The 24,886-nt window shown below is 42.2% G+C and overlaps 1 protein-coding gene across 2 annotated transcripts in view; it reads left to right on the top strand.

Moving 5' to 3' along the window:
- Positions 1-24,886, top strand: part of Kdr (kinase insert domain receptor) — a 46,505-nt gene that overhangs the window by 14,600 nt on the left and 7,019 nt on the right. For both annotated transcript variants that reach the window (XM_047566657.1, XM_047566658.1), the window contains exons 10-27: positions 771-927; positions 1,846-1,969; positions 2,464-2,572; positions 3,387-3,722; positions 6,298-6,444; positions 6,770-6,901; positions 9,353-9,459; positions 9,900-10,035; positions 10,392-10,496; positions 11,754-11,867; positions 12,400-12,488; positions 13,046-13,199; positions 15,083-15,180; positions 18,264-18,386; positions 18,541-18,652; positions 18,897-18,996; positions 19,389-19,494; positions 20,553-20,704. In XM_047566657.1, coding sequence (XP_047422613.1) covers positions 771-927; positions 1,846-1,969; positions 2,464-2,572; positions 3,387-3,722; positions 6,298-6,444; positions 6,770-6,901; positions 9,353-9,459; positions 9,900-10,035; positions 10,392-10,496; positions 11,754-11,867; positions 12,400-12,488; positions 13,046-13,199; positions 15,083-15,180; positions 18,264-18,386; positions 18,541-18,652; positions 18,897-18,996; positions 19,389-19,494; positions 20,553-20,704 — 2,401 coding nt within the window. The remainder of the gene's footprint in view (positions 1-770; positions 928-1,845; positions 1,970-2,463; positions 2,573-3,386; positions 3,723-6,297; positions 6,445-6,769; positions 6,902-9,352; positions 9,460-9,899; positions 10,036-10,391; positions 10,497-11,753; positions 11,868-12,399; positions 12,489-13,045; positions 13,200-15,082; positions 15,181-18,263; positions 18,387-18,540; positions 18,653-18,896; positions 18,997-19,388; positions 19,495-20,552; positions 20,705-24,886) is intronic.

The raw sequence follows: 24,886 nt of genomic DNA on the forward strand, positions 1-24,886 counted from the left end.
TCTTTATAGAATGCATCCCTGTGGCCATCAGCCTTGGTTTTCATTCTCTTTCTCTCTGAGACAGGATTTATGTTGACTGTGATAAGATCATCATTTTATACTAATGACTTTGGAACTGAAGAAGAATGAAAAGGGAGAAAAGGAGGGAAGGAGGGAGGAAGGAAGAAAGGAAGAAGGGAGGAAGGGAGGGGGAGAGAGAGAGCAGGATGCTCTCTAAGGATTTACAACTTCCTTTCTAATGCCCTGATTTATCAGTGCTTGCTTTCAGAAGTGAGAGTGTCTGGGTTTGTGCTGGTTTTTGCCTCATATTGACTGGGTGACCTTGGGCAAGTCTTTGAACTTTTCCATTTCATTTTCCTCAGATGTAAAGTGATTAACCAAAGTCATGCACACACAACAATGCTTGGTGCATAATAAACATATTTACTATATTATTCCAACTATTTCCTTCTGTAGCCGTGCTCTGATGTCGAAAGATTGGGAAGACAGGGAGAATTATCTCTGAAACACAGATGAGGAAAACTGAGGCATACGATTGTGAATCTTGCAGAAAGTCATGCAGCTTCTTAGTTTTTATTATTCCTGGTTTAGTGTTATTAGTATGAGTACCACCAGAACTCGAAACTTCTGTTTTCAAATTTAGATGTTCTGTGGCAAAGAAAGTGGAGGCAAAAGCAAATGCTTAAAAAAACCAGCTTCTGTAGCTGAAATCCTTTACTTTTATTCCCCAAAGGTGACTGACAGTTCAAAATTGTTTCTCCCATCTCCAGTCCCACCCCAGATTGGTGAGAAGTCCCTGATTTCTCCCGTGGATTCCTACCAGTACGGCACCACGCAGACACTGACGTGTACGGTCTATGCTGTTCCTCCCCCGCGTCACATCAACTGGTATTGGCAGTTGGAGAGCGAGTGCTCCTACAAGCACAGGTGGGTAGGGCCACATGCCCTTTTTCCTGCCAGTTTGCCTTTCTTATAGCCACACTATGCCATGACTTCATTCTGCACCAAGGAGACTGTCTCAAAGCAAGGTATCCCTCCAGTGGAACTTGGAATCACCTTCTGTCTTTTTTTGTCTTCAGTTTTAGCAGGTATTTTGGCTTGGGGTATCCCAACATGTGATTAGCTAGCTCTCTTTTCTTGGTCCTGATACGCACTTCTACAAATGCCGGTTATTTGCTCCGTTTGCTAATTGCCAATCTTTGACTCTTCTTCTGACTGTCAATGGGAGACCACACCACCTCACTCTCACTTATCTGACAGAAGGTCCATCTCTCAGAGGAAGTGCGGATGGATGGGAGGCAGTGATAAACCTCGTCCAGCCTGCTCCCAGAGTCTCAGGCCCAGCTTATCAAGTCCCAACACAAATCCAGACATCCTTAAGGAAAAACAACAACAACAACCAACCATCACCACTGAAAGCAGTCCACTTCCTGTTGTTGTTTTTGAAATGGCCACTACTAGTTTCTTCCTCAGCTGCTGGCCATTTCCTACACAAAGGCCATGGTCCCAGAAAGAAATGACTTTAAGAAGCCCAATGGCTTCTAAGTTTCCTTACCTTCCTTTGAACTAAATTAGCCTGAATTGTCTTGTCGATCCAATTTATGAATGGAGGTTTGTTCCCAAAATAGCTGCTTCCCTCCTGTATCCTGAATGAACCTACCTAGGACCTTTTCCTTCAATGCTGAGGCCTATTTTTAATTGGCGCCAAGTCTTGTAAAGTGGTAGGCTGCTTGGAAAGTTATTTCTAAGAACACAATCACTAAACTCTGACCCTTTTCCTCACTTGTACTATTGATTTGAATAAAGAGGTTAAATCATAATGTATCTGTTATCTCTTTTGTGTAGCCAAGCTGCCTTAATGACAAACCAATATACCTGTAAAGAATGGAGAAATGTGGAGGAGTTCCAGGGAGGAAATAGAATTGAAGTCAACAAAAACCAATATGCCATAATTGAAGGAAAAAATAAAGTGAGTTGGAAGTTCTTTAATTTGAAAATCTCCTTATTTCTCTTTATTGGAAGAACGGTATGATAATATGTGAGGCACATTGGAGATTAATAATCCAATAGAGAGATTGATAAAATAATAGCATATTAAGTCAGTTTTAAAATACCATTGACTTTTAGTGCTGCCATTAGCTTACTAATAACTTATCAGAAAAAATCGAAATATGAATGCTATTTAATTTAGGCATCTATTGTAAAGTGATTTCAATTTTATAGCTATGAGAATGAGAAAATGCACCTGTTATATTAAAACACATCATTAACCTAATGATTTCCAAAACACTTTTGTATAAAGTGTGAACTACACTCCTGCATAAGTTTGAGAGTGGTCAGGGTGGTAGTGTGAATGGAGTGGGCTGGTCTTAGCAATTGTGAGGACTGCTGAGTTTTCTTCTGAATACATGTGCACAAACACAGCCTGCATTGTTGATGGCCTGGGAATTGTTTTCCCCGCAGACTGTGAGTACTCTTGTCATCCAAGCTGCGAATGTGTCAGCTCTGTACAAATGTGAAGCCATCAACAAAGCTGGGAGAGGAGAGAGGGTTATCTCCTTCCATGTGACCAGTGAGTACTCCTCTCTGGAGGGTGGGTTGGGTCACTCACCACTCACAAGGGGCTACTGAGCTTGGAAATTCTCTTGTTCTTGCCATTCATGTGAGAGGGATGGAGGGCAGGAAGAAGACTTGGATCTAGAACTGGTGCTTTTGTTCACAAATTAAAACTCCCCAGGTAGCTCCTGGGCTATGTGAAGTCAGTTCATATACCTTCACTGGAGAATCATACGTGGGTCATCTCTCATGCTCAGCGGAGTCTAACACAGTGGATGGCTTACTGAGGGTCAATAAATATTGGTGGGTTTGCTCTGAACAACTGCTGGAGTTGGGGCTTCTGGGAGCCATAGGAATGACATGGAAACAGTACTGTCCAGTGTTTCTGATTTTTGCCTGTATATCCTAGTTTTTTGGATAAACCTTAGTTGACTGTACTGGATAAAATATTTTAGCCTGGGCTAATTAGTTGTAATAAATGTAGCTGTATTGTCGTGGAGTATTGTGTGTTAATAAGCAACTGATTTTTAGAATTCCATGATATATGATTAGATAACTTGCTTTGGATTTTACTTTTTAAATCTTAAAAGCTGTATTTAGAGCTCCAAGTGGAGATGTGATATATATCTAGGGAATTAATTTACATTTCCAGATAATTAATTTTGGTACTGGAGTCATTCAGTTTGGTTGTCTCTTTGTAGTAAATTGTCTGAGACTGCTAGAACTTAACTTCTCTTGGTACTTTATCACAGTTTGAGGACAGCAAGAAGATGGTAGAGTACTATACCAAGTGAAGTCACCATTCTCTAACTATGGGCTTTATATTTCAGAGGGTCTTGAAATTACTTTGCAACCTGCCAACCAGCCCACCGAGCAGGAAAGCATGTCTCTGTGGTGCACTGCAGACAGAACCACATTTGAGAACCTCACGTGGTACAAGCTGCGCCCTCAGGCTATCCCCATGGGAGAGCTGCTCACGCCTGTTTGCAAGAACTTGGATGCTCTTTGGAAACTGAATGCCACCATGTTCTCTAATAGCACAAATGACGTTTTGATCATGGAGTTCCAGAATGTGTCCTTGCAGGACCAAGGAGATTATGTCTGCTCTGCTCAAGACAGGAAGACCAAGAAGAGACAATGTGTGGTCAGACAACTCATAGTCCTAGGTAAAGAGGCAGCTCTGGATCATTGTCCCAAGACAACTGGAATGCCATAAAAATAGTGCTTTCAAGTGCTGTGTGAAGATTATTGTCCTCTAGGAGCTTGTGAAGTAGACTGTACACACTGGGTCACTGAAAGACCTCAAGGCAGAACAAAGCTAGTAATGATGAAGTGATGCATTAAAAAGAAGATAATGTAGCTCTTTTTAGCCTTTATGATGGGGTAACTCGCTAGGGTCTGCATGGGATTTACTTGAACTAGGGAACTCTGCATTCATTTATTTGAATCAAGACTTTTGTGGAATACTACTATGAGCCAAGAAAGTGCTAGAAGTTGGTTTTGATGGCCAAGATGGACAGGATAGAATGTAGGCAATCATGGGCAGGCACAGCACAGTGAGTTCTCCAAGTCCATGAGGGTAGGGACTGGTCCTGTTTTGCATCCTCCTGGAGCTCTACTCACAGAATACAGTGGCATCTACTAGGTGCTCAATGAGATTCCTGCTGTGTGGACAGTGACAATGGTTTGAGTTTAGACCTAGCAGAGTCCATGGGAGGGCCCCTCCATTCACTGTCAGTCCCTCTGGGGCATCTCACATGGCTCAGGACAGCTCAAGGTCAATAAGATGATACTTTTGGTAACCAGAAAGCTTTGTAAATTCCTAGTTGGAGCTGCTCTCTCTGTAAAGCTTACCTGACCTAGTGCTTTATACAAAAGCTGGGTAGTCATAGCTTTGTTTCTGGGGAAAACTGGGTGAATTTGGAGAAATTCTCTGTGCCATGTCCTTCTATTTTCTCCTTCTTATAGGGTCCCTTTCCAGTGCTTAGAATGAATGTGTTCTCTCTTTTCTCTCTCACTGTCAGGAATGGGAACTTTCCAGGTAAACTAATCTATATGAAAGTTTTAAAGGAAATAGTGCCTTGCTCAGAGAGTTGGTGTATTTTAGGAGGCATCTTCAGATAGAGAGTTATATATGATTTGCTGGTTTTAAAACTCAGCTGACAGAAGAAAAGATATTGTGGGATCAGATCATCCCCAGAGTCCTTGAAATTATACCACACACATGACCACATGACCTTGTATTTTCTGTTGGCATTAGTGGCTGTGCTGGTTTCAAGCTAATGGAAGAATTCAGAAAGAGCTCTGAAGGAGGCTTCCGGCTTTGCCCAAGGAAATATGAGCTCCCAGTTAGCTGGTTTGCTTCTCTAAGGATGTCTAAGTCACTGTCCTGAAATCTATTCTTAGAAATAGACTGGATGGAGTCCTGTACATTTGCTCCCATGGACTGCACCGAGATTATCTTATTTTCTTAAATATTGCAGTGGATTCTTCCAACATGACTCTTTTTGATGTTCATTTGTTTTTTTGAGGGGGGGAGTACCAGGGATTGAACTCAGAGGCACTCAATCACTGAGCCACATCCCCACCCCTATTTTGTATTTTATTTAAAGACAGGGTCTCACTGAGTTTTGTAGCACCTCACCATTGCTGAGGCTGACTGTGAACTCACTGTCCTCCTGCCTCAGCCTCTGGAGCTGCTGGGATTACAGGTGTGTGCCACCACACCCAGCTTGTTCATTTGTTTTGGACAAGATAGTTCTACAGCACTGTGGATGATTTGCAGGGAAAGGGTAAATCTAATTTTTCACACTAGAAAAAATTTTCTACACTAGAAGAATAATCAGTCAAAGGAGAAACAAATTCAAATTAAAAACTGGAAATAAATCAAAATGACATGGAAAAGTTATTTCTCAATAATAACATTGAATGTGAATGGCCTAAACTCATCAACCAAAAGACATAGACTGGCAGATTGGATATGCTTTTGTTGTACATTTAAATGAATTCCAATAGACTTCGTGTACTTTAAATCCCTGACTTTCCTCAGGATATTGTTCTTTTAGTTTCTGTTTTAGTGGAAATAGCACTGAACTTTTTAGGTTTACCAGGTCCTGTTATTAGTTCAATTGTTTTCTTAGACAGAGACTAGAACAAGTTGTTCGAACCACTGAACTGTAGTTATTTCATCTAAAAATAAGGCTACCAGACCTGACCTGCTCATTCAAAAGACAGGTATTATAAACAAATATAGTTAGTTTATACCATAGTATATATTATAGTTATAAACTATATATAGTTTGTATATAGTTACAAATAGTATAAGCAAATTTTGTAAAAATTACCAAATATTAGGCATTCATTGTGGAATTACACTGAAGTCTGGTAATTTCCAAGAGAAAACACTGCAGCATTCTAGGGTATCATTGGCTAGAAATTTTATGAGAGCAGAGTTTCACATTGGGGAAATCTCAAAACATGCCCCTGAGCCTTTATTGTGTGATCTCCAGGAAGAATCACTAATGTGACTCTTCAGAGACATGCAGTGATCTGTCTGAACACTTTTATTTGACTTTATTTTTATTTTATTTGACTTTACTCAGCCACCAGCAGGGCTGTCATCAACTTCTGTGTATTTTCAGCTTGGTAAATCAACAGGTCGCTGTTCAGCAGTTCATTGATACTAAAACCATAACCAAAGTTATGACTGCAGGTTCTCTGATTTTATTTTCATGGGCACAGAGCGCATGGCACCCATGATCACAGGAATCCTTGAGAATCAGACAACGAGTATTGGTGAAACCATCGAAGTGGCCTGCACAGCATCTGGGAACCCTCCTCCACAGATAACGTGGTTTAAAGATAACGAGACCCTCGTGGAAGACTCAGGTGAACAGAACTTGTCTATCTCTTTGGTTGTAGAAATGTGCAGGAATGTTACCCAAGACCCACATTATTTCTTGACTTAAGTTAGACAAAAAGGCAGAGTTAGTGTACGTGGTTCTGCTCATTTTATAGTCATGGAAGCAGAGTACTGATGAATTCTCATGGAAGCCTCCTGGGACATGGGTCAGCGGTGGCTCCTGTGGGAATCTTCAGAGTTAGAGAAGAGCCCAAGATGAAGGGCAGCATTTATATTTTTAAAATTTCTTACTGAAAAACTCCATAGATCACATCATCAGAAGTAAGAATAACTATTTCCGCCCTCTCTTAGGCATTGTGTTGAAAGATGGGAACCGGAACCTGACTATTCGCAGAGTGAGGAAGGAGGACGAGGGCCTCTACACCTGCCAGGCCTGCAATGTGCTTGGATGTACCAAAGGGGAGATGTTCTTCATCATAGAAGGTCAGTGTGGGGTCACGGACTCATCACCGGGTTTTGAAGATTGTATCTCTTATCCCAAATGCTTGGAACTAGAAGTGTTTCAGATTTTGGATTTTTTTTTCAGATTCTGGAATATTTGCATATATATTAGATCTTGGATGAGACCCAAGTCTAAAATCAAAATTCATTTCTGTTTCATGGAAACTTCATATACATAAGCTGAAGGCAATTTTATACCATCTATTTAATGTTGCCTGTGTTTTGACTGAGACCCACCACATGAGACTGGGTGTGGAATTTTCCTTTCTTAGTGTCCTGTCAATGCTCAGAAAGTTTCAGATTTTGGAGAATTTTGGAGTTTGGATTTTTGGGTTAAGGATGGTCAACCTGTACTTTATAAATTTTTGTCAATAACCATATATCCTTTTAACAGAAAACATAATGTTTTTTTTTTGAATTCTGCTTGTATCACATTTCCTATCTGTGCAGATCTCATTGTGGAAAAAGTCTTAGCCAGGCAGGGTTAATGCATGGAAATGATACCTCTGCATTTATTTGGAAAAACATTAGAATTGCTGTTTAATCCTGAAGATCAATGCTGTCCAATGAGTTTCAAGGGTGCAGAGTTTTCATTAGACTAAGGATAGTCAAGATTCACTTGCAAACAATAGACCTTTGCTTTTCTGAAATGGAAAATTTTGGTTCTCATGTAAATCTGAATGGAAACCTGGGAGTGATGTGACATCTGGCATTTTCTCAGATAGGGAAAGCAATTTGTGACAGAATACTTTTTCTTAAGACATGTATTCCTGTGTCTTTTTGGAACCCACCAGGGGAACATGAAACCATACTGTGTATGGGATGAAGAAATGGTGCCCAAGTGCAGGAGAGCAGGGTGGTGGTAGAAGAGGGACTAAGGGGTTTCTACGAACTCATCCTAACTTGTCTCTTGGTCTCGATGGTTTCTACGAACTCATTCTAACTTGTCTCTTGGTCTCCCTTTAATCGGTCATATCCAAGTTATTGCATCTAGACATATTGACATATTTTCAAATCTGTAGGTTTATTACTATTTCATAAACTGCACTTGCAAGTAAAGGATGTGGCGGCTTTGTTTCTTTCAAAGGAACTCATGTTCAAGGGTGAATCTTAGGGAGCCCTCTTCCATGCTCTGCCTCCCTCTATCAGCTGTCTGTAGCTGGTTACTGATGCCCAAGAGGGACTATTGGGACAGAGATTACAGGGACTTCTTACCTGCAGAAAATGCCAAGAAAAGGAGAGGTCAATGTTTGATTCCCCTGGTAGGTTCCCAAATGTTCACATAGGAATACTGATGCACATACTGCTACAGACAATTGAAATCTTTGAACTCTCTGCTCTCCCTGTTGAGATGGATCTTAACTCTCTCTCTCTATAAATGCAGAATCACTTCCTTAGGACCACTAAGGAGAAGCAAAACCTACTCCCAGACACTTGGAATCCTGTCCTGTTAACTCTTATTTTGTCAACTAATTAATTGCTTGTCTCTTGTCTTCTGGAAGCTACTGTGGGCCTTTCCCACAGCTTGTGGCCTGATTTGAGCCACATGGCACTCTTCCAATGGGAGACCCCATGATGATCACTTCTTCATCATCACTTGTAGTCCAGGGCCTCCTTCTCACTGATTTCTCCCACTGGGAGCTGTCCTCGGGAGCCTAGAACACCTGCAGCTTTCCTGTCCGCCTTGAGCTTCTCCTCTTCTCTTTCCTTTCATGAGTGGTTTTAAACTCCTGTTCCTAGGTCACGCACGATGTGCTCATCTCAGTGCTGCCTTTTCCTCACTCAGGACCCTGCTATGTGGGGGCAGGGGAGTGTAATGGTCAGCTCATGTTGGACAGACCTGGTTTAACTGTTGACTGGCTCACTCACTACTGCCTGTGTGCTTCCAATCAAGTAGTGTAACCTCTCTGATCTTTTCTTTTTTCTTCTGAAAACTGCAGGTTGCTGAGAGAATTAAGTGGGACAGCATATTTAAAGTGCAGAGTAGGCGTATGGTCACGTGTAGCTCTCTGGTTAAAGGACTTGATTTATTTCCTATGTGGTTTCTTAAACAATCCTTTTTCAAACTCCACACATATCAAAACATTGACTGTCAGAATAACCAGACTTTGTTATCCCCCAACAGAAGTACCTTTCTTCTTTTTAGAATGTCATCTGTTTTCTCATCAAATAATACTTTCTCCAACCATATCCTATGTGTGTCTTTAAGGACATTTATACTTCTATTCTTCATTACTTTAGAATTTTATCCCTGGAAGTTTTCATGAACAACATTTTTTAAGCTTTAAAATTTCCACAGAATGCTCTAGACTCCATGCAACTTCAGGGTGCATGGTTATTTCTAAGATTCTTCAGAGTGGATAAGCTTGAGATCTTGTCTTTTACTACTGAACCTGCCTCCAGCTGTGATGCTCATTCAATTGTGTCCTCCAGGTGCTCAGGAAAAGACCAACTTGGAAGTCATCATCTTAGTAGGCACTGCAGTGATTGCCATGTTCTTCTGGCTACTTCTTGTCATCGTTCTACGGACCGTTAAGCGGGTAACAAAATAATTTCCCTTCTGTCCCATGCATGTTGGTTTTCATGATTAATGAAAGCTGACTGGGCTTCTTTGAGTTGTTTCTTCCCATTGTTATTGGCTCAATGGGCACATTTTTATTTCAGTACAATAACATTCTTGCCCATTTTCTTTGGCTAGACCATTGGGCATTAATTGATAGAAGCCACTAGAGGAGAAAAGGGTTTGGACCGTCTAGTGTAATTAAGATTTAAAAACTTAATTCTGCCCTCATTTTGGGAGAGGAGGGGACACTGGAAGCAGTCTGAAAATAGGACGACTCTCAGACTCCAAGAGTTTTATTGGACAATGAGACATCAGGAATGAGGTTCCTATTAAACAACAACAATAAGTACACAAAACAAGGGCCAAACAACAGGGTGTGTGTGTGTGTGTGTGACTGGAAGGATTGATGCTTTCCAGGCCAATGGAGGGGAACTGAAGACGGGCTACTTGTCCATTGTCATGGATCCAGATGAATTGCCCCTGGACGAACACTGTGAACGCCTGCCATACGATGCCAGCAAATGGGAGTTCCCTAGAGACCGGCTGAAACTAGGTGCCTTTTCAGTTGATATTAGTTTGATATTGGGTTTACCAAGCCATCTTTTCCTCCCTTAGAATGACGACAGACCTAGGCTATTTAAATGTAATCTAGTTCCGAAATACTAATTCCACCTCTTGAACTGGGTAATCATCCCTTTAGCCTCATAGAGGGAGGGTCCCTGTATAATCACCCAAAGCAGGTCATTTGGAGAGTAATAGTCTTAAATGTTTAATCCAGGACAAAGGAGTGAACTGTGTTGTCTGTATTAAGCTGGGATGTATGATCACACTATCCAGTTGGAATCTTTGCATATAGAGTTGGTGTTGTGATAATCCAAGTCCATTTTGTCATTGCCATTGTTGTTTTAGGTAAACCTCTTGGTCGTGGTGCCTTTGGCCAAGTGATTGAGGCCGATGCCTTTGGAATTGACAAGACAGCAACGTGCAAGACTGTGGCCGTCAAAATGTTGAAGGGTAAAAGCAAAATTATATGGTGATTTATCTTTGGTGTCCTGTCATTCTGTGTATCAGTGGCTCTGTGCTTATGTGGACCCGCTAGCAAGCACGCAGCCAGTGTCTACAATGCCTTCATGTAAATTGGAAAAAGTTTCCTCCTTTTTAACCTCATTCCAGAGTGCATGGCCTAGCAAGCAAAGTTGGGAATGGATTTACCCACCATGCCTGTGCTTCTGTGCAAGGCTCTGCTTGCATAATTGTACTGATGGTTCTGGTTATGAGGAAAAAAATCCGTTAATATTAAAAATTTTTAATATGTTGTGGTGTAAGGTAAAATTATAGACCCTCTGAAACATGGAAAGGAATTTGATGTCAGTAAAAATAGTAGAATGCAAAAACCATATTCTCTAGTATTGAAAATATGTAAAAGAACTTCACACATAAAACGTAATGTGCAAAATAAGAATGGTTATGCAAAGGAATAAAGGATTATGGGTTGTTCTTTTAAAATCAAAAGCTTTGTAAGGAATTGTTAGTCCTAATAGTAATGGAATTCTGGTCTTGCCATTTTGATTTGGGGAGGGAATGCTTATGAAGTCTTTATGCTCCAACTGTGAAGTGCTTTCATTAATGAGGATGGTGCTACTTACCCTCTGTCAGAAGGTGCCATTTCTCTCTTATGCCTTTCCTCTCTAGTGGCGAGAGAGGTATATAGTTTTTGAGATGGCTTGCCAGGCTCTGAGGTGCAGACCATGCCTGTGAATTAAAGGGACGTGCAGCTGTCCGTCCAGGATCAAATGCTTAGTCTTAGCTCCGTCAGTTTCATGTGCCAACTGGCCTTACCAGCTGGCCCTTGTTAAGTGGCCTGTTGGCACAGGCTGGTTGGAACATCAGTATACACAAGGGGAATATTTAATGCATGGCACCAGAATGATCAGGTCTTAAGAAGCATAGTAAACCTGGAATATCAAAATCCAGTTTTGTACAATTAAAGACTCTGGACATGATTTAGCTGCAGGCAGGTTCTTTACTTCACAGAAAAATTTCACAATATCGAACATTCTGGGCTCACTTTAAAGTAAGAAATTGATTTCAAATTAGAAAATAGAATTTACACTTGATTTTTCAGAAAAATGTTCCTAGTCTCTAAATTAGGTTACAATTATATTACCCAGAGAGGGTAAGTTGCACAGTCGCGTGCTCTGGGGAAGGAGCATCAGTTATTCCCAGGTATTACCCATGTGGATAATTTTCCTTTTTATCCTGAATTTGTAGAAGGAGCAACACACAGTGAACACCGAGCCCTTATGTCTGAACTCAAGATCCTCATTCATATTGGCCACCATCTCAATGTGGTCAACCTTCTAGGTGCCTGTACCAAGCCAGGAGGTGAGTACCGAAGGGTGGCTCTGGTTGCTTGATTTTGACACATGCTTCTCTGCTAGCATTTGAGGGAAATGATCACTGCCCATAGCCCTGATTTCCTTAATCTAGAGTACTTTGCAGATTCCTAGATGTACTTACATTTCACAGAAAGTTCATGAGCACTATAATTAAAATATTCTAAAACTTCCTGTGCATTAAAGAATGTCCCATCACTATGATACAGTTAGTGCTTCTTGTGTACAGGTGTTCAGATAAGAAAAATAAACTCCTCCCAGAAGAGGTCATCTCTGTGCTTACATCCAAAAGGAAAAGGATAGGTTTTCATTAGAAATTTCGGTTAATATCTGTGCAATCAATTTTTGGGAAAAGAAAATCTACAGCATCAGAGGGATGGGCCCAGCTGATTTCTGTAATTCTGTCTCAAGGAAAGGTTGTATGAAGGCTTCTTCTTTTGGGCTTATCAATATATTAAGAACTTAGGGAGAAGCAAGTGGAAATGGGTCTTCCTTTCCTGACATGCTCTGCCCATCTACAGGGCCTCTCATGGTGATTGTGGAATTCTGCAAGTTTGGAAACCTGTCAACCTACTTACGAGGCAAGAGAAATGAATTTGTTCCCTACAAGGTATGTTGTTTCCTAACTCGACTTTGCCATGTGGTAAAATGAAGAAAAACTCAATGTGGTGCAGGTCAGGATTTTAGTTGAATTTCTGTGACGAGCTTGTGAGGAATCTTCTCACATGACCTCTTCCTTGTTGTAACATCCGCTCTACATGTGACTTGAATCCTTGACCCAGTACAGAGGGTGCCACAGTTGGGAGAAGGCAGTTTGATTAACAAAAGGGAAGGGTGGAAGACAGCTCTGGGTTATACTCTCCCTGTATTTGGCCCTGTGAAGTTCATTCCCTCTGTCAAGGGCACACCAGTTTTGGAATTGTGTGTCTGGGTGCAACTTGAAAGAGGTATTTATCTCTTTGAGCTAAAGAAGCAGCTTGGTTTTATGGAAGAAACCCTATTATATACAAAATATGCCCCAAATTTCTGCCCAGCAATAGCATAATCCTAAAATTGATGTTTGTCTTGTCTGCTTTTATAGAGTTTCAGTTGTTTCTACAGTTTATTACATTTTAGGGACCCATTTTGTATTCCAAGGATTTGTTTTCTTCATTTGTTTCTTTATAGACCAAAGGGGCACGGTTCCGTCAAGGGAAAGACTATGTTGGGGAAATCTCTGTGGATCTGAAGCGCCGCTTGGACAGCATCACCAGTAGCCAGAGCTCAGCCAGCTCTGGGTTTGTTGAGGAGAGGTCCCTCAGTGATGTGGAGGGAGAAGAAGGTACATGCCTTTGCTAACTCCAAGCCTGACCCCTGCTCATAGGAACAGAAAAGGTGGCAGATGTTACCAGGACTTTGGTTGTGGCAAAAGGTTCATGTTGGAAAGAGATCTGAATTCCTAGGCAGCTTCTATTCAGTCTCTCCAAATTTGAAGCGTGAAAACCCTAAATAAATACTGGGCTAGGTACAGTGGCAAAACAGGGCCATGCTGAGAAATCTGGGTGGCCCAAGTAAGTACTTGCTAGCAATCAGACCAATATTGTTAAAATCCTGGATCAGCCTTCCTTGGCAGGAAGGCTCAGTAGGAAGGAGTAAGGGGCTCCCTGGGGCCTGAGTGGCCTCCCCATTGCTTTAAAAGATTAGCCCCACGTTGCACACTTCATCAGCAACATGGAAACCCTTCAATCCATCCTATGCGATTTTCCCCAAAGCAGTTTAGGAGCCAGTTTTTGTGTCTGCTCCACCCTGAGTGGCTTTTCATGTCTTGTCCCAGCCATTCTTCCTCGGTGGAATCTTGGTAAATATTCAGATATATTCCCAGCGATATTTTAGTGCTGTTTGTGGGTGGAGCTGTGCCCTCAGCCTTATCTCCAGGACTTCAGTCAGCTCCAGGACACACTGTGTATATGCTTTCCTCAGAAGGAGCAGAGATGGCCCCATGGATGGAGACATGGGACTTCCTGATGTCTGGTCCTCTTAAGGTGTGGGTTTAGAAGAAGCCAGTCACGAAACAGTGGAATAGATTCACTTCCATTTTCTTTGACATACGTCTACAGGTAGAACTTAAATCTAGCTTGTTCCCCTTAGAAGCCGAGCAGGCAGTGTGAATTCAGGCCTTGGGCTAGAAGAGAGTGGGGAGATTGTCTTTAACTCATCTAATGTGGGCTCACAACCAAGCCCTGCTCTCTGTCTGTCACAAAATGGTGGCCAATGAGCTGGAAACCTCAGGGGATTAAGGTAGGGTGTTGAGGTACAATGGGTGTTGGCTTGGAATTTTGCCTCCATTTCTTCATTAGGAAAACAAAGGGGTCTCACTAATTGTCCTTGAAGACCCCCTTAGCCTTAAGTATAAAAGTCATTGAGGAAAAGGTTACAGCCTTTTTAATACTTACGAGGTTATTATTACAACTAAGATTGTGTTTACTCTGGTATTTGTGTCCAGGAAAGAGGTCATAAGTCTTATCTTATCCGACCAAAGTTAGAAGATCATTTTGAAACCCCATTAATGTCCCAGTGTTTATTTGTATCAGTTGTACCAATTTACGTAAATTCATCTTTCTGTCGTGCTCCTGTTATCTCTCATTTGTATCCTTGGAGGAAAAAACATCCTCACAGGGGAGATTTAGTGTATTGACAGCACTTTTTAAGTGTGAAAGTGAGAGAAGTAAGTCTGTTTCTGGCATTTTTAATTATTCATCGTAGATTATAGTTTGACCTTTGGTCTTTGTCCCAGGACAAAACCTGGAAAGAAAAAAAAATTTGATGACCCTGAATATTGTTGTTTTATTTTTAGAGTTTTTGATATGAAACTATTGTTTAGCCCTCTGGGTAGATGAAAAAAGCAATTGCTTAAAACAGCAAATTTGAAAAGGTCCTTTTTTGCTCCCTGTTCTCTAGGCCAATTTTACCTCTATTCTACTTCCTGTATTTACTAGTTCAATTTGACTAAAATGGAAAAACCAATACTTTCCCTAAGGGTATGATGAAGGTTAATAATACTGGGATTTAGCAAATTGACAGACGATAGAAGTATTTTCTCTCTGCTTCTATTCTCTGAAATTTACCTCCCAAGTCTTAAAAAGATCATTTACTCTAGCAGATTTAGAAACAAAATGTACTGACTGGTGGGAATCCTCACCTCTGTCCTTCTGCCTCTTCTGGCAGCTTCTGAAGATCTGTACAAGGACTTCCTGACCTTGGAGCATCTCATCTGCTATAGCTTCCAAGTGGCTAAGGGTATGGAGTTCTTGGCATCACGGAAGGTAAGATGGATCCAGGGCAGGAGACTTCTCCCTTCAGAGCACAGGCATGCAAAGAAGGTGTCTACAACCAGTCACTGTGTCTGTTTGGGACAGAAATTCCTTCATCACTTGTAGGATTCATAAAAGAGTTCTGCTGGGGAGGCTCTTTTTCTGTTAATAAGGGTTGGTTAGGGATTTCACGAAATTAATTCATGTAATAAGTACTTGCTGAGCATCTACTAGATGCCAGGCAGTCTTCTAAGCACCACTGTGGTGTACCAACCAGCAAAGTGCGTCATGGAGTTTCCTTTCTAGTGGATGAAACCAACCATAGTGATATACGTAAGTTACGTACATAGCAGGTTGGAGCATTGGTTGTGGGGGGAAGGAAGCAGGAAGGGCCAACAGTGTATACAGGAGAGGTATGTTTGTGTGTGTTTCTATGTGTTTGTATTTTGATTTTAAACAAGGTGGAAGAGGAGGGCTTTACTAAGAACATGACATTTAAGCAACGACCTAGATGAAGTGAGGAGCTGGGCCTTGCAGATATCTCGGTATAAGACAGTCTATTTTTAGTTTATTTTACATTCATCACCATCCACCAAGAAGTATTTGTAGTAGTATAATTAGAAACCAGGAAGGACGGGTTTCAGATGAAAGCGATTAAAAGAGCTAAAATTAGAAAAGTAGGGCAAACAAAGGCTTAGGTGGGGACGTGACAAGTTACAAATATTCCAGAGGTTGTAAACACAGGGTGAGGAGAGGGAGGTTGGTGGAAGTCACCACCAACCCTGGAAAGGGTCAGATGTCTAGTTTCCCATTCGACGGGAAAAAAATTTTTAAAAATTCTAATTAATGTTCAGGAAAAGCTGTCTGTTGACAAAATGTATGTGCTCTGCTCATACCAGGGAAAGAAAGACTTAAGTATTTTGTTTTCCAGATTACATTGAAATTCCTAACCCATTTTCTCCACTGAGGGTTAAAGCTCAATCACAGTTTCTAAGGCCTCAGGATCTCAGATGTCTCTGATGGGGAGCTCTGGTGTCCTCTCTCACAGGGGCAAGGGAGATAACCAGGGCCTTTCAGGGTGTTCCCAGAGATGGCCTTTTTTTTACTTATTGCAGATTATGATTTATTATTATTAATGTTATTATTGTTATTTAAGGCTGAAGCTCACCATTTAGTCAGGCTTCCTTTTGGCAACTAGGAAGGGAATGGGAATGGGATTGGGAGGTGTGGGAGTGAGAGGCCTTTGACTTCTCTTGAATCTATCAGATGATTTCTTGATTACTACCTGGTTGCTGGCCTTAAAAAAGGAAATTCTTTGTGACCGGGTAATATTCCATTGTGTATACATAGCACATTTTTTTAATCAGTTCAGCTGTTGAAGGGCACTTAGGTTGATTTCATAGCTTCGCTATTGCAAATTGAGCTGCTATAAACATCGATGTGGCTGTGTCATTGTAGTATGCTGATTTTAAGTCCTTTGGGTATAAACTGAGGAGTGGGATAGCTGAGTCAAATGGTGGTTCCATTCCAAGCGATCTGAGGAATCTCCATACTGCTTTCCATGGTGGTTGCACCAACTTGCAGGAGAATTTCATCCCCTAAAACCAGTGCCTGAATGTTCTCTCTGATATGTGGATGCAAACCCACAGTAAGGAAGGATGGGGAGGGGAAGATTCAAATTTCAGTGGATTAGACAAAGGGGAATGAAGTGAAAGGAGTGAGGATGGGAATAAGGAAGACAGTAGAATTAATTGGACATAACTTTCTTATGTTCATATATGAATACACCACCAGTGAAACTCCACATCATGTACAGCTACAAGAAAGGGATTCTAATTAGAGTAAGTTATACTCTATGTATGTATAATATGTCAAAATATATTCTACTATTACATATATCTAAAAAGAACAAATAATAAAAAAAAAAAAAAGGGAAGTTCTTTGGTTGGAAAGAGAGTAGGAAGTACTGAGTTTTTAGGAATTTCCGGTGTTGCTCAATCATGCTAGACAAGGTGCTTCTGAATGTACCTTGTTCTGGGAGAGAGCTGTATGCCCTCCAGATGCAGGGTGACAAGGGTGAGTAACGCCTGGCCCCGTAACTATGCCTACATTGACTTCAGATTCTCATTTGGTTTTTCATTCATTTCTCCAAGATTCTTAATCCCTCACAACTTTATCCTGTAATCTTAGAGGAGAATCGTGATAGTAATTAGGAGAAGTGTTTAGTTGCAGGAAGTTAGATGAAATTAGGAAATAGAAAAGAAAAATCGAGAAGCTGAAAAGAATAGAAGGTTTAAAGCCAAGGTGAGTTCATCTTGCTTTTCAGTGCATTAGAGAATCACCTTGACTTATGATAGGCTGAAATTGCTATAACAGACTCTTTTTTTGGGAGGGGGTACCAAGGTGTGAACTCAGGAGTACTTACCCACTGAGCCATATCCCCAGCCCTTTTTTGTGTTTTATTTGGAGAGGGTCTCACTGAGTTGTTTAGGGCCTTGCTAAGTTGCTGAGGCTGGCTTTGAACTTGCCATCCTCCTGCCTCAGCCTCCCAAGCTGCTGTGTGATAGACTGTTACGGTAAAATCTAACACTTTGGAAACAGGATGGGCCCCTCTGAGAACTGCTTGCCACAGCCAGTCCAGCTTTAGTCCATGTGGAATAGGGAACTCAACAGAGAGCGCCAAATAGGAGTCCTTGTTTTGGACTTCCGTGCATTAATTCAAAATAAATCCATTCAGGGATCTCCTTAGAATAGTACATTTTTAACTGTATACGGCACCATACAAAAGGGATGTGTGGATGTGACCAGAAACACATTTTATAATTGTGTCCGAGAGAGGTCTATTTATGACCCCATCATTACGCTATGACTGAATTATTCAACTCCAAAGGCTGGGGCTGTTTATGGAATAAACAGATGTGTGTCTCAACGAAACTCACAGACTTCTTTCCTGAAGTGTTGATAAAAGATACTAGCCCAGTCCTTGTTAATCAGTTGGTTCTCTGATGTGGGATTGTTTTGAAGCATGAGGTCACAACAGATGTAGAAGAGATCAACTGTGCAGAGACCTAATATATATACAATTCTCTTTGCAGTGTATCCACAGGGACCTGGCAGCACGAAATATCCTCTTGTCAGAGAAGAACGTGGTTAAAATCTGTGACTTTGGCTTGGCCCGGGATATTTACAAAGACCCAGATTATGTCCGAAAAGGAGATGTAAGTTCCAAAAAGATGAACCCTGTGATCTGTTAAAATGCAGAATTCAGACTCCTCACAGTAAACTTCAGGACCTGTGTTCAAGAACAAAGGGAATTTTTCCTTCAGTTAATTGCTAATTTGGGTTCTGATTTCTTGTCTCCCATTCTCTTAGGCCCGTCTCCCTCTGAAATGGATGGCCCCGGAAACAATTTTTGACAGAGTGTACACAATTCAGAGTGATGTGTGGTCTTTTGGTGTCTTGCTCTGGGAAATATTTTCCTTAGGTAAGTCGCTTCTCTTTGTCCCTCCCCCCAGACTCTCAATAGGATGGTAAAAGTTGATAACGTCAGTCCGTCTTTTTCTTTCCCATAATCTGCGTCAATCATGTGGAATTTCCCGGAAGCTTTGGGTTGTAAAATTCAGAAGGAAAAAAAGATACAGGGGCGATGAGGATGTTCAAGAACCAGGCTCAGGCCTCCTGCGAGGGAAAACGAAATCCCCTCATGCCCTTCTCCTGTTTTGTTCTAGGTGCTTCTCCATATCCGGGGGTAAAGATTGATGAAGAATTTTGTAGGCGATTGAAAGAAGGGACTAGAATGAGGGCCCCTGATTATACCACACCAGAAATGTAAGGCTTTAAAAAGTACCCTTCTGTTCTCTCTTTTGGCTTGCAAATCTCCCCGCCTAGAGGGCTTTCCATGATGGACACCTTCCTCTGGGCCTAGTTCATGTCTTTCCTCTGCAGCTTTCTATAATCTCAAGCACAGAATCATTGCTTCTTTAAACAACAGCATATTATTATCCATACTGAAACAGTTTTTATTAAATGAAAGGTGCTTTCTTTTCTATACACACTTGGACCTCCAAGAATAGGGCTCCAAGTTATAGAGATACAGCATCTCAGCTCATGGTGGGCTTTTTATAAATGTTCACCATTCTGCTGCTTTTTTTGAGCTTCACATGCAGGGGTGGGGCATGGGGGGAGAAGCAGATAATGCAGTCAGTGTTTTGCTCCTCTAGGTACCAGACCATGCTTGACTGCTGGCATGAGGAGCCCAATCAGAGACCCACGTTTTCAGAGTTGGTGGAACATTTGGGAAATCTTCTCCAAGCTAATGCTCAGCAGGTTGGTAAGCCTCCATCTGAGAAACTTCTTCAAAGAGTGCTCAGATACAAGGACTCCTCTACCTCTTGAACTTTCTCAAGGCTACCATTCTCTCTCAGCCACTGAATAAGGAACCTTGGTCTCCAGATGTGAGCAATGGCTCTTTTCTAAAAACTATAATTACCCTTTAGACTTTAGATTAGATGAGATCCTAATTCATAATTGGGGAGCAGACCACTTCTATTCCTACTTACTTATCTTTTTGTTACATCTTCAAATATTCTTCCAAAGTTTAAAAAAAAATCTGGTTGATCCACAGAATTTCAACAGAGGAAGAAAATGTAAAGAATTTTAAATAAAATTCTGCAGGCAAAACTACATCCTAGCTGTGCAAAACAGAAGGATTTTTCCCTCTTGGTAAAATCTCAGACCCCACAACTCCCCTATAACACATAGGTGTGACCTTTACCATTATAAAGTTACTCTCCAGTCAACATCTCTTATGACAATGAAGCCAGTTTCCTTCTTTTCTTTTGAACAACTGGGGGACAATGGGTCAAATCTGTTTTTATCAATAAACCGTCCAAGCATTGAAACATATCGAATTACCTTTTCTTTCTTTCTCTTGAGAAATACAGTTAAATAGTGCCATCTTTTTTTCAGAAGACCTGTTTTCCTGCCTGTTTCTTGTTTTTCTTTGGTCTGTCATCCCTTTTCCCATTGCCTTGAAATGCAGAGGCTAAAACTGAATGCTATGCCTTTTTGAAGGATCTGAAGGTGGAGAAATGATTTCTCTCCTTCTCTACAACTATGGCCTCCTGGACCATGTAACCAGGTTCTCCATGGCCCCTAAACCCATCTTGTGTTTACTTTACTCCTTGAGTATACCTTCACCCGCACATCCCTTCCAAGTGCCCTTTGGCTTTGACAAATTGTTTTTAATATTGTCTTGAAAGTCAGTTCAGTTGTTATGAGATCAACACATCCATACTCAAGAAGCCCCCCTGGCCTTTGTTTTTATGAAAAGGCCCTTGAAGGACTGAAGCCATAACAATAGTGCTCTGTGTTTATTGTTTCAGGATGGCAAAGACTACATTGTTCTTCCAATATCAGAGACTCTGAGCATGGAAGAGGATTCTGGACTGTCTCTGCCTACCTCACCTGTTTCCTGTATGGAGGAAGAGGAAGCGTGTGACCCCAAATTCCATTATGACAACACAGCAGGAATCAGGTACAGTATATGGGCAGCTTCCTCTGAGGGGCTTCAAGGCCATCTCTGGGAGGGGGCATGGAAGGAAGACATTTTATAAGGCTGCCACATGCATCACACTCCAGGGACCTCGAGCCCTGACTCTCACATAACGGGCCACGCTCCTTGAGAAGGTTCTGGGGAGGTGAGCGATTGCCCATCTGTAGCCCACACTGCTGCCACGGCTCTTTAAGAATTCTAAGCCCCGCAGCTGCAAATAGCTGGAATGCCACAGTTTGTTAATCTCTAGAGAGAGACAGTTTTACCAAGACATCTGTATTGAAATCATCCCCATGTCTGCTTTTATTAATGTGAATTAAGTGGCTTAGGAGAGACTTAGGGAGGAAGAGTTCTCTGCATATATGAAAACACACGTGTGGCTCCCTGGCGAAGACACAGCATGCCACGGGGCTCTGTCCCGAATGAGGCTGGACACCGCATCTCAGAAGCCTCTCCACGTCTGATTTTCGGCATTTTATTTGCATAATGGGACGTCTGGGCTTATTTAAAACACATGCGCCCCAGTCCTGTTCTGAGCCGTAAAGGGGCTCCTCAGGCGACTTCCTTTTTTCTGTCTCCCAGCACCTGTGCGTCAGGAGAGAATTGATGCTGTTTTCTCTGATATAATATTAAAATTGCCTTTACTAAGTCTGGGGCCACTTCACTTTGCTTTCGGTGCTTTCCTCTTCTAACTGGAACCCCTGATAGCGCGGGCCTGGCCTGCCCTCCTGTGTGCCCAGGAAAGCTGAGGAGGCCTTGGGGACAGTTTGCCTCACGGGATCCGCAGGGCAGCAGGAGCCCTGGATATAGAGAAGAGAGCCTAGAATGATTAGAAGCCAGGCTGTTCCATTTGTGTCAAGAGCAGTCTGCATTTTTTGCATAACTTTTTCATGTTTTATCAAATTTTGCCCACATGACAACTCAGAGTCAGGCAAGGTAGAAACTGTGATCTCTTCTGGATGTTGATATTAAAAGTGAGGCTCAGCCCCATGGCCTGCGGGCAGTTCAGGGTCGTGGTTAAAGATCCAGGCCTCAGAGTCAGACGTAGCAATCCCAAGGTTGCCTTTTAGTACTCTGTGACGTGTGGCAAATAATACAACCTCTCCCTCAGTTTCTTTATCTGCAAAATGAGGTGAGATCACTGGTGCTGTTTGAAAATGGTTGTTGGGAGAGTCACATGCTATAATGTATTCCTAAGTGCCTGGGACTCCAGGGCATGTATTAAGGACAATGATTGAGTTGCTTACTGTGGCATCCTTGAGATGGACCTGGTTCCTCTGATACCTAACTCTGCTGTTTTCTCATGTACAAGGAGGGGCCCTCAAAGAGAAAGATTTTTCTAAGACAACTACATTTAAATCATCCCTGTGTACGCTTTTCCTACTGTGAAATTAAATGGCTCAGGAGAGACTGGTTTCACTCCCACATGTATGAATTCCTAGTTCAAGTTCATCTGGCCTTCTAGCCTGATCCCCGTTCCTGCAACACTGTTATTGCTTTCTCCTTCATCAGAGAGCCATTTGATGGGTGAACTATATTCCAAGTGTTTCTGTGACCAAGTAGAGTGGAGATCCAAGCTGGCAGCCTCTTGGCTCTCCTGGGCGCTTTGCATACGGTGCAGAACAGGAGATGAAGTCATGTGGTTGTGATGGAAGTGCCAAATGCAATGCTGGATCTAAAAAAGGGCTGCTAACATTTATCCCCAGAAGCGTGGACAAATGTGACACCGCCCTCCAGCACAGGCCTGGCTCCTATTTTCTGCCTGTGAGTCTTGAAGTGGTCTTCCCACTCTTCGTTTCTCTTTAAGCCAGCCATAATTTGAAAAATAAAATGAAAATTGGAATCTTTTGTCTGCATCCCCTCCCGACTCCCTCTACCTCTTTTTCTTTCATACAAATAAAACTCACGCTTACCTTGTAATCATCTCTGAGGCATCCGCACACATTGCACTTCACCGTGGGGTGCTGCTTCTTTTGGGGGAGTGCAATGAGGCTGGGGTACCTCTCCGGGGACTTGTTCTGTCCTCTTTCCAGTCAAGTAGAAAAGCTGATTTCTCACTTGCTTTCTTCTTATAATTTTCAACTCTATCACATTATAAATAGAGCTGGACAGAGACATCACTGCGGGAGCCAGCCTCCTGGTTTGATGCCCCTTTAAACTCTCTTAAAAATATTTGTTCAGCATTTATTTAGAGAAGAGGCTGAGAAGTGTATAGGGAAAGGACCACTTATGTCTAGACTTAGCTTTGTCTCTAATTTCCCCTGTAGGTCAGCTCTGGCCCCAAATTTGCATGCTTCCTGCAAAAAACACATATTCATTGGATTCATCTCTTTGAGGTCAGTTTGGGGACCATCTGTGGTTACCTCTGTCATTTCCTCTGGGAGTTTCATCTCCCACTCCCAGCAGTTTATCAAAGATGTCTTTGCAGTTCTCCCCCAAAGACAGGCTTTGGTGCACGCTATTTTCTTCATTCTGTTAATTGCTGGTGGTGATTAAATGCCTCTGGTAGATTGATGTCTGGGACAGCCGGCAGGGCTGGATTTGGCTCTGATGTTAGGCTGCTTGAAGTGGGACTGTCCTTTGTCCATTTTTCGTCTGTTCCACACCCCACACTTATCCTTGCCTCAGCCCGCTACACGATCAGTTTACACATGAGCATGAGAACAGGGCTGTGCACATACTAGGTGCTTAAAAAAGACCCGAATGGTCTTGTCTTCCACTGCCTTCTTCCTTTTCCTTTCTCTTTCTTTCAAGGGAGTCAGTGTGGAGTAGGGGAAGAAAGAACCCACTTCCTATCTTTGGAGTGTGCAAACCTCAGTTTGAATCTCAGTTCTCCCTGACCCTTGGCTTCCTCATTTCCAAGTGGGAATAAGAAGTTCTATTTCATAGTGTTGTGAAGAGTGGATGCAATAATGCCTGTGAAAATGCCTTGCCAAATGTGAAGGACCTTGCCACTTTTTAAATTAGTGGGCTTGGCATTCAAGGAACGGAAGGCAACTGCATCATTTCCCAAGCCCTCTGATGCTGGCTGGTTCTACACCCAGGTCTCTCTGGAATCTCTTCACTTCTCCAAAGTCACTGGACATCCCTTTCTTTAATAAGGCTGCCCTTCTTTCTCCCAGACAAATGCAATATCCCTTAATTGGTCTCTCTGCCTCTTGTCCTTCCTAAAGGGCATATCTGACCTTGTCATTCTCAGGCTTACCATCCTTGTCCTCAAAATAATATTCCAGACATTCCGGTTGTTGTATTTTGGACAAGTTCTTTAACCTTTCTAGCCTCAATTTTCTCATCTGGAAAGTTGAGTTGATAATACCCACCCCTGAGGTATTTACCCACCACCATTGTGAGATACCATGAGATGATGTTTGGAGGGTATTCGGAACAGTGTCTGGCCGGTGCTGGATTCGCAATAGGGCTTCCTGAATGGTTGACTGTGGTACCAGTAGTTTTTGGTAGTCACTAATTTTGGGAACTGGACTTGGAGAACATGGGCGTGCTTGCTCCCTGTACCCCATGTCCCCTTTCTTGTGGAGTTCCCACAGGGATGACATCACTGGTAAACTTCATTCTCCCCTCACTAAGGGGAGGAACCAGCATCCTGGGGAAGAGGAGACTCAGCTTCTATTCTCCTTTGGCCCAGAATCTGTGCAACATGTTTCAGAGGCTGCTTGTGAGGAGAAGTAGGTGGAGAGGAGGGAAGACTTGTTCTCCATTCTTGTGACAAGCTCTTTCCTTCTCTCCACTTGGAGGCTGTAAGTGGTTTTACTAGAACGGCCTAGACTTACCCAAAGCCATGTGTCAGGGGAGGAATGTCTCCCAGGGAAGAGGTGATCTGCTGCCTGATGAGTCTCATTCTTTGGGCTCCGGAGGGAAACTGTCACCCTTTGGAATTCAAAAGAAAAAAACAAGCTTTGGTTGATAGAGTTTTATTCTTCCTACCAATACCAGGCCCAGCATTTTCCATGTTATTCGTCAACAATACACTCTGAAATATACATATCTTAAGATTCTCAATCCACTGCCCTTTCCTGAGACATGCTATTGTGGGAAATAAAAACAGCAGGTGGTGAGACTCAGTCAACCTTCCCCTCTGCACACTAGACCCCTGTCACCTGCAAGGGTCTAGAAGGGGTTCTCTTCAGATCATTCCCAAGTCAGTAT

Source organism: Sciurus carolinensis, chromosome 10 (assembly GCF_902686445.1).
Source record: "Sciurus carolinensis chromosome 10, mSciCar1.2, whole genome shotgun sequence".
Classification (NCBI taxonomy): Eukaryota; Metazoa; Chordata; class Mammalia; order Rodentia; family Sciuridae; genus Sciurus; species Sciurus carolinensis.